The 14,280-nt window shown below is 35.5% G+C and overlaps 1 protein-coding gene across 1 annotated transcript in view; it reads right to left on the bottom strand.

Annotated features, from left to right (window-relative positions):
• Window positions 1–14,280, bottom strand: part of LGR4 (leucine-rich repeat containing G protein-coupled receptor 4) — a 95,132-nt gene that overhangs the window by 8,784 nt on the left and 72,068 nt on the right. The window contains exons 4-12 of the mRNA XM_012649553.1: window positions 13,097–13,168; window positions 7,240–7,455; window positions 6,334–6,405; window positions 4,500–4,568; window positions 3,565–3,636; window positions 3,320–3,391; window positions 3,066–3,134; window positions 1,466–1,537; window positions 1–45 (exon numbers count right to left, since the gene is read on the bottom strand). Coding sequence (XP_012505007.1) covers window positions 1–45; window positions 1,466–1,537; window positions 3,066–3,134; window positions 3,320–3,391; window positions 3,565–3,636; window positions 4,500–4,568; window positions 6,334–6,405; window positions 7,240–7,455; window positions 13,097–13,168 — 759 coding nt within the window. The remainder of the gene's footprint in view (window positions 46–1,465; window positions 1,538–3,065; window positions 3,135–3,319; window positions 3,392–3,564; window positions 3,637–4,499; window positions 4,569–6,333; window positions 6,406–7,239; window positions 7,456–13,096; window positions 13,169–14,280) is intronic.

Genomic DNA, 14,280 nt, shown 5'->3' with positions numbered 1-14,280 from the left:
CCATTAAAGCTTGGAAGGTCTTTTATATTGTTGTAAGACAAGTCCCTTAAGACAACAGAAATTAACAAATTAATGTTATGTTACCAGAATACTATATTAAAAGAGCTACACTCAGAAGCATTGAAAGTAGTGCTAAGATCTATAATAAAGAGATATGGCTGAACAAGAAAAGCAACTATTTTCTTCCTAAGATTCGTAAGCTTCTAGAGCACCTCAGTGATACAAAAGGCTTAAGACTGGTAAAGTTCAAGAACATAATGTTGAGTATAGACAATTACATAACATAAACATATAAAATTAAATATATAAAAATATAATATGGAAAATACATAAGATTTCTTTTAAGTGGTAAAGCTACAAATTTTTTCAAAAAATTTATATTTTTCCAATGTTATTTGTGCCATAAATAATTGCTATGTTGCTGTTCAATTAAAAAGCTAAGAATAGTATGCTTACCAACATTTTTAAAAACATGGATATTAAATCAAATATCAGAACTAGTTAATTCTCAATCCCACTGCAGTGCTTCCTCAATGGTGATCATCGTGGTTAAGTTTGATATTCCACTACACCATTTAATTAGTCATGCACCATATAACAGTGTTTCAGTCAAGGACAGACCGCATACACAACGGTGATCCCACAAGATTATACTACAGTATTTTTACTGTACCTTTTCCATGTTTAGCTATGTTTAGACACACAAATGCTTGCCATTGTGTTACAACTGCCTACAGTATTCAGGACAGTAACATGCTGTGCAGGTTTTAGCCTACGAGCAAGAGGCTACACCATGTAGCTTAGGTATGTAGTAGGCTATACCATTTTTGTTAGTGTAAGTACACCATGATGTTTGCACAAGGCGGAAATCACCTATGCACACATTTCTCAGAAAATATTCCCATCGTTAAGTGATGCATGACTGTACTTACTTAATCAATCAGCCATTTATTTTGTTACTGTCTTCCTCCACTGAATACTTATTAACAACTTAGTAACTTAATTGTTTATTCTGGTAACATTTTTACATCCTTTATTTACTTTTAATTTCTAAGTCAGCTTAAAGTGTTTAGAAAGCTACATGCTTAGTTCATTCCTGATTCAAAATAGATTTAGTCTCTGCTTAGGAAAAGAGAGAATACGGGGAGATAATGCCCCTGGGAAACTAGAATAAAGACAAAGAGTCAGCATAAGAAAAAATTAAGGAAAAACCTAACTTGGTTTTAGTTTGTTCAAAATAAAGCAAGATGTTTGATATATTCATAACCCTAAAACCCAATTCAAATGCACATTACCCACCCCGTGGACTTATTAAAACACCTGCTCGTTTACGTGAAGGGAGCAAATAAGAAATAACTATCCCTCAAAACAACCTTACGAAACTAGTTCCTTAAAAATAAAACTGAACATGTCTTAAGTACATAAAAGGAAGGTATGAGGGGAAGGAAAGAAGAAGCCAACTTACAAAGTCCTAAGCATCTTTTGTTCTTGACACAAATTATTAGGTATGCTGCTTATCTTTGTACCTGTCAAGGTCCTGTGGAAAAACATTGTTCATCTAAGAAATAATTCGAGTTGAGACAGTAAACAAAATGTTATTCTCACACAAAAAAACAAATGCTCACATAACTGCATATGGACTAGAGTCTATGCATCCCATGGCCTAATTACTCTTCCCTAAAGTTAGGCATGTGGGAAGGTAAATTAACCCTCAATACTGGTTTCACCTTCACAGTAATACAAAAATGCTTGTGACGTGAGACGTTAATATTGTCCAGATGATGGGCTTGATTTCCCACCTGGACCAAGAGAAAAACACTAATCCACAGTCACAGCCTGACCATAATCAGCTGCAAGTTTTATCACCTCACACCCAACACTTGAAATCAACTTAGCATCCTGCCCTCAAACCTCATTGCTTTCTGTACTTTCAGACAATCTGGCTCAGCTCTGAAATATTCTCTTATTCTGGTCCCTTTCCATGCTCCCATCTGCAATCAATCACCAATTCCTGTTATTTCATCCTCTGTAGTGTTTCTAGCATCAACCCTTTCTCTCCATTTTTACTGCTACTATGTATTAAATAGATCAAGGGTAAAGACAGACCATGCTATTTGTTTGCGATTGAAGACCTGTAGCTCTCATGGTTAAATGTGTTCATTTGGTCAAGTAGACTATTCTCACGGCCTCCTCACCTTTCTCCCTATTTCTAGTCTTTCTCCTCCTTACCCTCCTTCACACCAACTGCACATTCTCATTACCTCCAAACTGCCTTAAGGGTCAAGTTTAAATTCCTTATCTCAGAGCTGCCAATGTTCTTTTTTTTTTTTTTAATCTTGGCACATGTAACAATCATAACATTTACATAGTACACTATGGTAAGGCTCTTGTGGCTAGAGACCCTAGCTGCCTCAGCCCTACCTGCCTGTCTGCAGAGCTGAGGTCATCAAGATCTTAGATGCACCTGCAACCCATTCACAGACCACTCACTGGGAAACGTTGCTACAACCAAACAGTCAATGTTTAAGGTTTGTCATTTTAAAATCTGGTCACAAACAATTTTCTAATTTCCCCATACCATGCCCCCATTCCATTATAAACATGTAATTCTAGCTATGCTCGATCATCTGTATGCCATCCCTGAGTATATATTTTCAGTATTCCCAGTTTTACTAATCCTGTCTTTCTAAATAAAAGACCCAGCCCTGGGAAACCTTAAGTATTCAGTTTTTAAACAGTCTACCTCCTCCATAAAGCCGTCTCAGATTGTCTACGTTGACTGCTCCCACTTCTCAATTCCTAGAACACTGCTTCTAATTTAGCACTTCAATTAGTGCCTTATATTTTCAGTGACCTTTTCAGATCTTATCTCCACACTAGGCTGTATTCTGCCTGAGTTCACTGACCCCAAAACCCAATATATCCATCTCCATGCATGATATTCACCAAGGGAGATTGGAGGAATCAGCCGTAACCCGTCATCATCACTAAAAAGCACTAGCACCTGCTAGCAGGCCGGCAGTGTTTTATTCGTACACAACCCCTCTCTAAAGGGCCACACTTACAGACTCTCCAGATGGACAGTTCCAGTAAGGTTGGGAAACCACTGCACCATGCTTGCACCACGAATGACTCTTTTAAGAAATTGAGAGAGAAAAAGTAATTAAAAAATTTTTCATATATAAAATTTTCATTTTATCTTTTAAACAGTTTAAAATTATAGTACTACTATAACTAAAAATAAAACTTTCTGGAGCTACAATAATAAATTCTTGTTTTCCAATATTCAGGTTTGTTTTTAAATTTACATAATACTTACAAGGAATGCAGATCAGATAAATTGTGAAATGCCGAGTTCCCCACAAAAGATAGAGGATTATCATACAAATGTCTGTAAAAATAAAAAAGTAAAAAATAAAAAGTTTTCATATGTTTACAAGCACTCTGTTCACAATGTACATATATCTAAAAGCCTGAATTTTCATTCTTTATCCAGATGTTTGGCATTGTATAGACATAGCTTTACATAATTATATATTAAAAGAAACTTTCAAAAATACTTACATAGTTCTTAAGAGTGGATTACCACCAAATGCTCCATCAGGGATAACAGAAATAGAATTACTATGAAATCCCCTAGAAAGATAGGAGAAAAGTATTTTGAAATACATTGTGCTCTTGTGAAATAAGTTAAGTTCCAAGTACCTACTGCTGTTCAGTGTTATATAAAATACAACTGATAACAATTACATGAACATTTTCAAAAATGTGGGGAATGTGAATTTGAAGTCCATATCATCTTTTTCAGGACCATACGTAATTCTTTTTAAACCTACTGCTTAGCCTAGAATCTATCCGTTCCCTCACATGCATTTATCTGTTGTTTCACCATCAAAGAACTTTAGACCATTAAGAATCATAAGGTGTTCTAACCTCAAAATCTCTCACTGCAGCCCATAGTCGTTAAGCAATGCATCCTCAAATGATAACTGTCAACTCATGACACACAATCCCTATTATGCCATAGACATTCACTATCTCTGTTTATGATAAACCCAACATCCAAAATGCTTCCTTGTTCTTTTCATTTATTTAAATTTTTCCAGTCTTCAAGTCTCCTCAAGTTCCTTCCCTTTAGTGATGCCTTTTCCAATGACCCCAAGCTTCGATGGGATCTTTTTCTGGAATGATTTATTTATTCTATTCATTCAGCACTGACTTCTACCTAGAAGCAGCTGTCCTACATGGTCTGCCTCCCTAGTGAGACTAAGACTGCAATCTCTGGAAAGGCAGAGACCATACATTATGCATTTATTGTTTCCCTAGCATCTAACCCATATAGTAATCTATGCTCGAAATTGTGCCAGTGAACACAATCTAATTTGTATGATTATGTGTGTGTTTGTATGTTGTACATAGATATATGTAATGGAACAAAGATGTTCTAAAATCTCATTGCCAGGGATATTAAGGCATAAAGAGAACAAAGCAATACTCACAGCTCTTTTAAGCTAGGAAGGGCTTTAATAGCCTGAGGAAATTCTTCCAAGTTATTATAATTCAAGTCCCTAGAAAAATGGGAGAAAATATGTAAAAATATTGAACAGTGGTCACAATTCAGAAGGCATTTTGGTACAGATATATTTAAAAAAATCACATCCTCTAGATGGTAATCTTTCTTTACCAACCATATTGTCATTCAAAACTGTGCAGAAGTATAATTGAATTTATACCTTTTCTTAGAATATTAAGTAGGAAAAAAGTCATTCTTCTATGATGTTTTTAGATCAACAAATTTATGAGTACAAAAAATTCTCAGAATCACATATTACTGATGTATTAAATAAATAAATCATCTGAATGGTATTTCTCTCAGGAAGTTCACCATAAAATAGAATTTATTGAATATCCATTTGTCAGTGACATAGTGTGAAACTGAGGTTTCTATTTGGAGTTTAGAGTGGCTTCCTGAAATTCTGGTATGAGGGCAGCTAACCTCAGCTCTGCCATCAGCATGGTGACCTGAGATAAGAATAACCAGAAGGACTGGAATGGATTCATGCAGGTTGCAAATTATTAAAAATATTAATTAGGAGAGATACAAGCCATAGTAATCTGTACTAAAAAAAGTCTTAGTTCTGAGAATGTTTAAATTTTAATTTCTCTTAATATAAAGAAATGTTTTTAACATAAACGAACATGTTGGCATATGATTAGCGTGATTGATTTCAGAATGAGAGTAAACCAAAATTAAAAGCCTAGCTCCTTTGAGATCTATTTTGTTTTCCTCTTTTACATAGAAGGAAAAATGGCAAATAAAACTTTAATTGGGAAGAAGAGGCTTAATTTTAATATCACTGGAATAGTATTCATGGCCTAGGATCAGGAGATCTTTTATTTTTTTAATTTTTTATTTGTTACACCAGAAGTTACACACTTAGCAAAGGAGACCTGAGCGTGGAACTATCTTCCTCGAGATCTTCAACTTTCAAATATCCATTGATGTTTACTATCCTCTTATTGTTTAGACAGGAATGTGAATTAATGGAGTCCTAAAAGATGTTAAGTCTTCTCATTAACTGACAGTTAACCAAAAAATTCAGTTGAACAAAATACTACAAACCCTAAGCATTCCAATCAGGCTTTACTCACGACATCTAATTGGGACGTTCTCTGAATCATTTGCTACATCACAATAGCAAACATTATGCATCTTTGAATGAAGGCAACTAATGTAAACTAAAACAACAAAAATAAAGATCCTACTCTCGATAACACACAGCTGCACTATGTCTTTTACTTATATAATGGTGCAGTGTAGAGCTGAAACAGCCAGAGCTCCTGAGCACTTTAGCTAGGGGAAACAGCAAAAAAGTATCATAAGCAAAATATAAAACCTTAATTTGTTATATTTTAGCATGTGAAAGCAGACATAGTATTCAAACCCAGTGTTAACAATTAGCAAGGCAACTGAGATCATGGAAAAAACAAACTATCCAGAGTTCATCTCAGAAGTTTTCAAGTTCCAAAACTGCCGTACATTTAACACAACCAATATTTTTTAAAAGATATAAATCTTCATAGCTTGAGCCGCTTTTAACACATATTTTGGGGGGAAGAAAACCATGAAGTTTGCACTTATGTGCCATTGTTAACCATTAACTTAGATTAGTACTCATAACTGGGGTTATTTGATGGCAAGAGTTTAGTCACATATTAAAGTGAATTAACAACGAGCTAAACTCAAGATCCATATTTTTTCCTTCTGCAAAAGAGTACAAAATTGCACTATCAGTATCACAATATGATTAGCCAAAATATGAATATACTTACAAAGTCTCCAGGTTATCTAGTCCATCAAAACAGTGTTGACCCAGGCTTTTAATTTTGTTGTTATGAAGATGCCTATGAGGAAAAAAGCATCAAAATGACTTTTACATCTCCCAATAACAACTATTATAAGTGTTTTATATATCTAAATTGGTGTTTTGAAGGAATGGTGCAGCTAAACATGTCAACACTTGACTATGGATAATAAATGCATTGGGTAGTTACCTCTTGCTATACGCTGCAGACTGAACGTAGAATGCCAATAGAAAGACAAAATATCTCTAATGGAAAAATGGCACACACATTGAAGATTACTTAATATTTGCTTATATCAAAATGAAAGTTCTGATTAGCTCTTAATTATATGAAGCAAAACTCTGACGAGCTCTCTCAACGGGGAGATAGGAGTAATGGCACGGAGGAAGTGCATAGCTTATACCAGTAAGACTGGTAACAAATTTGAAAGGAAATGCCACTTCATTATATTCAAGTTTTAAAAATTTAAAAACACAAGGATCACATACTCAAAAAGTTGGAAAAACATGAAGTATCCCTGAAACTTATTTGTATGAGCATCTCAAAACGATTTCACTTCTTTTAACATTGAAAGTACCTTGCCAGAACACAAGTAAAAGCTGTTTGTTGACTGACTCAATTTCTTCTTGTAATTACAAATGGCCATTTATTTTTAGAGAGATTCAACAATTATTAGTGAATATTATTTTTTTAAAATTCTATTTTGTTGAATCTTGTACAAAGGCAGCTTCCCCAAGCCCTAACTATATAGGAGCATGATCAGTGAGGTACTTGCATAATAATTTGTCACCAGAAACCTGTTCCTGTCCTCCCCTCCCTGCCCCTGGCCACCATTGACACAAATATATGGTATCGAAAGGGGTGGATACTTACAGAACCACTAGGCTCGAAAGGTTGGTAAATGCAAAGTCAGGGATGCTTGAGATTTTGTTGAGAGCCAAGGTCAGCGCCTGCAGAGTTGGCAGATTGCTGAGGGGACGCACAGGCACCTCCGTCAGGCTGTTGTCATCCAGCCACAGATGCCGTAACTGAACAAGCCCTTCGAAACTGTCCTCTGGGACTGAAGTAATATGGTTGGCATCTAAACGCCTGACAGAAACAGAAACAACCACGACCAGTAATGAATTCTAGGGAAATGACTCAATCCGACTCACACAACTCTCAGAGGTTTCAAAACAAAAAGGACTTATAAAAATGACCAAGACCATGGCATCCCTTATTTCATTAATTTCATCAGAGGTCCTCATAAAATCAAATAACTTTTCCAAGACCAGTATGTGAAAGTCAATTCTTTCCCTTCCTTTCATAAGAAAGGGAAACATGTATCCAAATCTATAACTTTCAACTATCTTTGACTAAAAAGTAACTTTATAGTAGAAAGATATATTAAAAAAAAAAAATCTCACAAAGTTCAAGTTGGAATTTTATGTTTCAGAGTATACCTATAAAATACGGAAAAACGACAATAAGAAACTATAAGCTGACGAAATTTACTTCCAATGTTACATTGTAACTAATAATTGACATTAAATTTAGTTGCTACTATTATTTGTTACCAAAGGGAAAAATTAGAAAATGGTTACAATTTTTTTTTTATAGCAACAAACCTATTCCAATAGATTTTTAATCGCCCTTATTACCACCAGGCAAGTTAAAAATATTAACATAAGCATCGCGTACTGGCAAAGCAGCCCTCTCCTCTTCTCTTTGTGGCAATTACTTTAAAAAAATTAGTTTGCCAAAATTAACAATCATTAAGAAAAGGTCAAATTATCCACAGGAAAAATTAAGCAGCTCCTCCAATCAATTTTATTGTGGATTTAAAGCCTCTTCAATTTTTCCAAAATTTTGGAATTAAGAACACCTTACTAATAGGATTACTCATACTTAAAATTTAAGTCCCCATCTGAAAATCTGGAAACCAAGTTCTTAAGTATTATTGTTGGCACAACCGGGTGTAATTGTTGGAATAATTGCTTTTTGACACAAAGACAACCTGGTATTAATATGATGAAGGACAGCGTGTGCCAGGCAAATCACAACTTTCCTCACAAATCCCTTGTTGATATATGTTCATCATTTACATTCATGATTCACTGCCTTGGACTTTTTCGTGAAAATTAGGAAACACAAAAAACTGATAAAAATATGACGATATATTTTCTAAGAAATAGGGTTTGGCAGTTTTCACGTTCAGGAAATTCTGGGTTTTGGAGTGTTTTTTGTGTCTCCTATTTCCCTAGGCTGCTCCCAACTTCAGTTCTCCTTACATAATTGTCCCTTTTTCCTCCAGGCAAGTTCTGGGCCCAGCTCCCAATTAACTGCCCCAGGCCCCAGATGTATTCTCCTCCCCAGAGGCAGAGTAGCAGGTGTTCAAGACCATTCATGGGTCCTGGAGTATCTGACAGTGTCGAGATAACTGAAAGAACACTCAAAAAGGGACAGCTCAGGACACTGAACAGCTGCCTTAAGAATCTGCCTAGAAACACACATTTTTAAACTTGTTTATTCCTCGAGCTTTCTAGAACTTACTCTGAGAAGAGACAGGTAACCTCTATGTAACAGACTGGCAAAATACTGGCCACAGAGCTGTTCAGCAGATTTGCTTTAATGAGTAGTTAGGAATGTGTTCAAATACACACACACACACACACACACACACACAAATACAACTCACAACCTTGTGGAACATCCATTCTTAGGAAGAGAGAGACACTAAACATATAATCATACAATTAAGCATATGATGGAACTAAATAATAATGAAGCTAAATTATACTTGTAGATAATTTAATTATCTGCAATTCACTCAATGCATTTAAATTGAGCATTCTGTTAGGCACAAAGGATAAAACAGTGAACAAGACAGGCAGGAGACCCGTCCTCCAAGACTGACATTCTGGTGGGGCGGGGTGACATACAATCTAATAAACAAATTACAAAATGACTACAGAGTACTTAAAAAGGTGATCTGAACTAAATAGGGTACTGAGATAATAAGTGATGGAGTCTGAAGAGGAGTGTAGCTATTCAAAATGCACTGGTCAGGAAAAGTGTCTCGAAGAAGGTGATAATTAAACTGACACCTGAAGAATGAGGAAAAGTACCAACAGAAGCTGAGCAAGGAGTATTTTAGGCAAAGGAAAGGGCTGGGGCAGAGACCCAGCAGCAGAAACCAACTCGGTAGGATCCTGCAACTCCCAGAAGGTCGGAGTGATTAGGACACAGGAGGGGAGTGGAGGACCCAGGGAAACAGTACGGGATGAAAACAGGGTCCAGATTCTATAGGCCAGGTAGGGGGTTTGGATTGCATTTTAATTACAAATTGAAGTCCTCTCCAGTTTCTCAGTGTTATAGTAGTTGAAAAGTTTAAATTGCTTACTGCATCATAATGTGTATTCATATTCAATAAAATAATGAGTAATGTACCCCTAAACACAGCTATACTACCCTGTTAAAATTAAGTCCTCTCTGTAAAAGCATTTCCTTAAGATATGGTAAAATACTATAATAAGAAAAACTGTCTTTTTTTTTTTTTAACATAAATTCAGTTACACACTCCTTAAGCTTTTGTAAATTCTGTGCCATCTACCATCAAGGAAAAGAGATGGCCATAACTTATAGCAAGATAACCAGGTGAGTTTTAAGCTAAGACAGTAGTGAAACTATATTCTATAGCCTATACTAAAATTTCCCAAAATTATAAAGTCTCATACAAGTAAGGATTAAAAGGAAGAACTATAAAACAATGGAACCCTTAAATAAGGAATTAAATGAGAAAAAGGATTTGTGGTGACTCACATGGTTAATCCTTATCCCTGAATTCACATGCGGGTGTGGTGATACACCCATAAAGATAAAGAGTTTGCACTTAGAGTGAGATCAATGCTCCACAGAGAAACTTTCTCAGACTGTGGCTTTGTACCGATGACTTTATTAATATTTATCCTAACTAATAGAACAATACTATAACTGATTGTTTTAGCAGATGCTAAAAAGCATCAGATATTTCACAAGGTGGAAAGATTATATGGGCTTCTTCAAGTTATTCTATTTAAACTCCATATGGCAAGAGATAAACTATTACTTTATTTAAGTGCAATTTTATTATTAAAAGGTTAATGATGTATTAACTAAATTCCCTTATTTTTGTCTTGAAAATGTACTTCTAATTCTCTGTTCTCAAAAGCCTATTTTATATCTGAGACTTGCATATTTTTAAATTTCTTGTCTAAAATGAAATTACAGTAACAATTAGTACCAAATGCAGATATTTACTATTGAAAAAGTCTTTGTTATCAATAAACACCTATTCTGTGTAATCAAAAGTTTCCTTTTGCTGTTTCTAACTTATCAATAATGTAAATATAATAGTTATAAATATATTTTAAAGTTATAGAGGGAAACTTAGGAAATTTAATATTTGAGATCCTTCAATATTCAATAAAAATGTGATCTGAAGTAAAGAAAAATTCTAGTGGAGCTGATTCTGACATGTCATTTTAACATCCTGCTCAAGTAATGCTTTAGCCATTCTCGGGGCTTTGCGGAGGCTGTCACATACTACCTTTTTACCAGCACCAACAAGTCACTTTCAGATTTTACAGTTATCATCAAGCACATACTTGCATCAAACCACTTCTGGTCAATTTCAATCCCTAATGAACTTTGCTCCTTTTAAGCACTATTCAAAACCACAAGGAAATCTTTCGTGTAACTCAGGTCTGAAGATCAGATTTTCAAACTGACTCAAGTGCTGATAAGACTGTTTTACACCATGACAGAATTTCAATTGTATCTAAACTGCACCACTGCACCCACTATGCTAACAAACCCATGAACATTTCCTTCTTAAATAAAACAGGCCTGACACAGAGCAGTTCCTTGTGTTTCTGATACATATGAAAACATCCTAATGCCTCTTCAGAGTTTGTTTTAACTCCACTCCCTAGCTCCATCCCAATTTGGGAGATAATTTTAACTAAGCAATTCACAACATGTGAATGATGAACACAGTATGCTTTTTAAAAACATTGTTTTAGAGAGGGAAACCTATGGTTTCTGTGAAAAACACCACTTCAAATCATCTACATAACCAATGAATGTGTCATGCACTTTAATGTACTTATTGACCACAAATTAGACAGAATCTACTTGGATGTTTTCTTGGTAGTTTTTCTGTTCTAAAGTTGAATATGAGATTTTAGTCCTCTCTTTTTTAGCCTTTAAACTAGACAAAATGGTCAAGTATTTTGACTATTAAGTCTTAGGAAATAATGATTCAGTTTGAAGGTGTTGAAGTAAAATGAAATTCTGAAGCAGCAAAAGAAAACAAGAACTATTTAAAATGCCTAATGAATTCAGGTCCAAGAGAGGTCAGATGGTTCCCTCTGTGTACATCCTTCAGAGGTGAGAGAGGGCGCAGCAAAATAACATTTTTGTAAAGGAATTTATTCCAATAGATTCATTCTGACAGTCTATTAGGAACCTACCTAATTAGCTGCAGTGAAAAACAAATCCTTATGTTCCATAGCTTACCATTTTAGTGAAGTGAGCTACTTAATATGAACCACCTTAAATTAAACTTCTATTTAAACTAGAAATTAAATGGCCAATACCCTGGATACTCCTTGTTTATGACACTAGACATACTTTAAAGTTTAACTTTTACAGCATATATTTTATTAATACATATTTTTATTTTCACATTCGTTTCCCATTAACTACTAGAATATCTAACCTAAAATCAAATGGCAATTCTATCATTTACAATTTCCAGTGATGTCTTTTTGGTGCAGTTAAAAATGGCTTTACGATGGCAAACTGATGAGACAAGCAGCTCAATCATTGTCACCCTAAGTTTTCTAACTCGCATGCATTTCCTGCAAAAGCTTGTATTTACAGTTATTTCAAAGTCCAATAAAAAAACCCAAGTAACAGATTAGTATACAAATATATGATGGGGTTAAAATGAAATTTTATAATCCAGCACACATAAGTGTGATAACTATTACAATTTTTAACACTTAAGAGTGGTTCTAGGGATATTTTTTAAAATATAGCTTTCTGGACCCTACTTTTAAACAGAAAATAACATTACTTCTAGGATATGGCCTAGGAATCTCCATTTTAGCAATCTCCTACTAGCAATCCTGTTGCGAAGTGTGGTCAAAGTGCCACACTTTGAGAATTATGCCCCAGTCCCACTGTATTTAGTATTTAGGAAGCAATGCAAATGTGTATTCATCATTCTAGTGGAAGCTAACAAAGTTCTTTATTTTGAAAAATACGTTTTACTTTTTTTTTTTTTTTTTTTTTTTGAGAAGTTCCCTTCACCAATTGAGGAACTATAATCAATTTGTCCTGATTATCATTATCACCAGAAACAAATTTCTCTGTGGCTGTTTCTTGACAGGGCACAAGGCACCAGAACTTCTGCACACATGTAACTCTGGTTCCAAAGAGGTGCTGATCACCAGCCATGTACACATTCATGGCAGCCGTGAATGCTCAGTAGCTTTCTTTTAGCCTCTAAGACCAGTGAGGAGGTAACAACCACCTCCTTGTCCCTCGCCAAAGGACGTGTTGATAACTGCACTGGTCATCCCATTTTTATTTCAGATGAAGGATAAACCTCCCCTTTCCGTAGGATTCCAGTTCTTCATATACTTTAACAGCCAGAGGGGTCCCCTAATGATTCAAGAATACAGAAAACCAAAAAATTACTTACAAAGACTGCAAAGCACTAAGTCCTCGAATGGCTTCACTGGGTACTGTTTTCAACTGATTGTTCTGGAGGGTTCTGGAAGGAAATTTTGGGTTAGTGAGTAACAAAGCAATTGTTACCATTTTTTCTTAGAAGAATTCAGAGCCATTTATTTACAAAAGTATTTCCAATAGCAAAAAAAAAGGAGGGGGGAGGTGGAGGTAGAAAGCATCAAGACAAGAGAACTGCAAAAAAATCAAGAAGCATTTGTTCTAAAACCAGAAGTGAAAACTATGCTGCTATACTAAGCCATCTCCCAACAAAGACCTGATGGGCAATCCACATTTCCAGGAGCTGTTTCATTCCCAGGAATCAAGGCACCCTAGTTAATGTTCATCACCCTAGGTACTGTTAATGTTAATTGAGAGGTATAACAAGTTAACTGAGAGGTGTAATAAGCAAACCCATTGGAATCCCTAATGCCTTTTCAAATTCAAATAAAGCAGATCCCAAAAACACAGACATTAGGTAAAGCCAATTTTACCAAGAGGATAGCAGACCCTGAGTTCTTAGGCAACAGCAGCAATGTCCTCAGTGCATGAATCTACTTGGATGTTTTCTTGGTAATTTTTCTGTTCTAAAGTTGAAAATGAGATTTTAGTCCTCTCTTTTTTAGCCTTTAAACTAGACAAAATGGTCAAGTATTTTGACTATTAAGTCTTAGGAAATAACGATTCAGTTTGAAGGTGCTGAAGTAAAATGAAATTCTGAAGCAGCAAAAGAAAACAAGAACCATTTAAAATGCCTAATGAATTCAGGTCCAAGAGAGGTCAGATGGTTCCCTCTGTGTACATCAGAAGTGAGAGAAATAGAGCTTTAATCATCAGGTAGTAGCTGGGTGTAGGCATGGTGGCATGTGCCTGAAGTCCCAGCTACTTGGGAGTCAGAGGCAGGAGGATCACTTGAGCCCAGGAGTCCAGCCTGGGCAACACAGCAAGACTCTGACTTCATAAAAAATAAACAAAAATAGGCCAGGTGTGGCGGCTCACGCCTGTAATTCTAGCACTCTGGGAGGCCGAGGTGGGAGGATTGCTTGAGCTTAGGAGTTCAAGCAAGACCTGAGCAAGAGCAAGACCCCGTCTCTACTATAAATAGAAAGAAATTAGCCAAGCAACTAAAACTAGAAAAAAATTAGCTGGGCAAGGTGG

This window comes from Propithecus coquereli, unplaced genomic scaffold (genome assembly GCF_000956105.1).
Source record: "Propithecus coquereli isolate 6110/MARCELLA unplaced genomic scaffold, Pcoq_1.0 Scaffold30, whole genome shotgun sequence".
Taxonomy (NCBI): Eukaryota; Metazoa; Chordata; class Mammalia; order Primates; family Indriidae; genus Propithecus; species Propithecus coquereli.
This window is presented reverse-complemented; position numbering and strand designations above follow the sequence as displayed.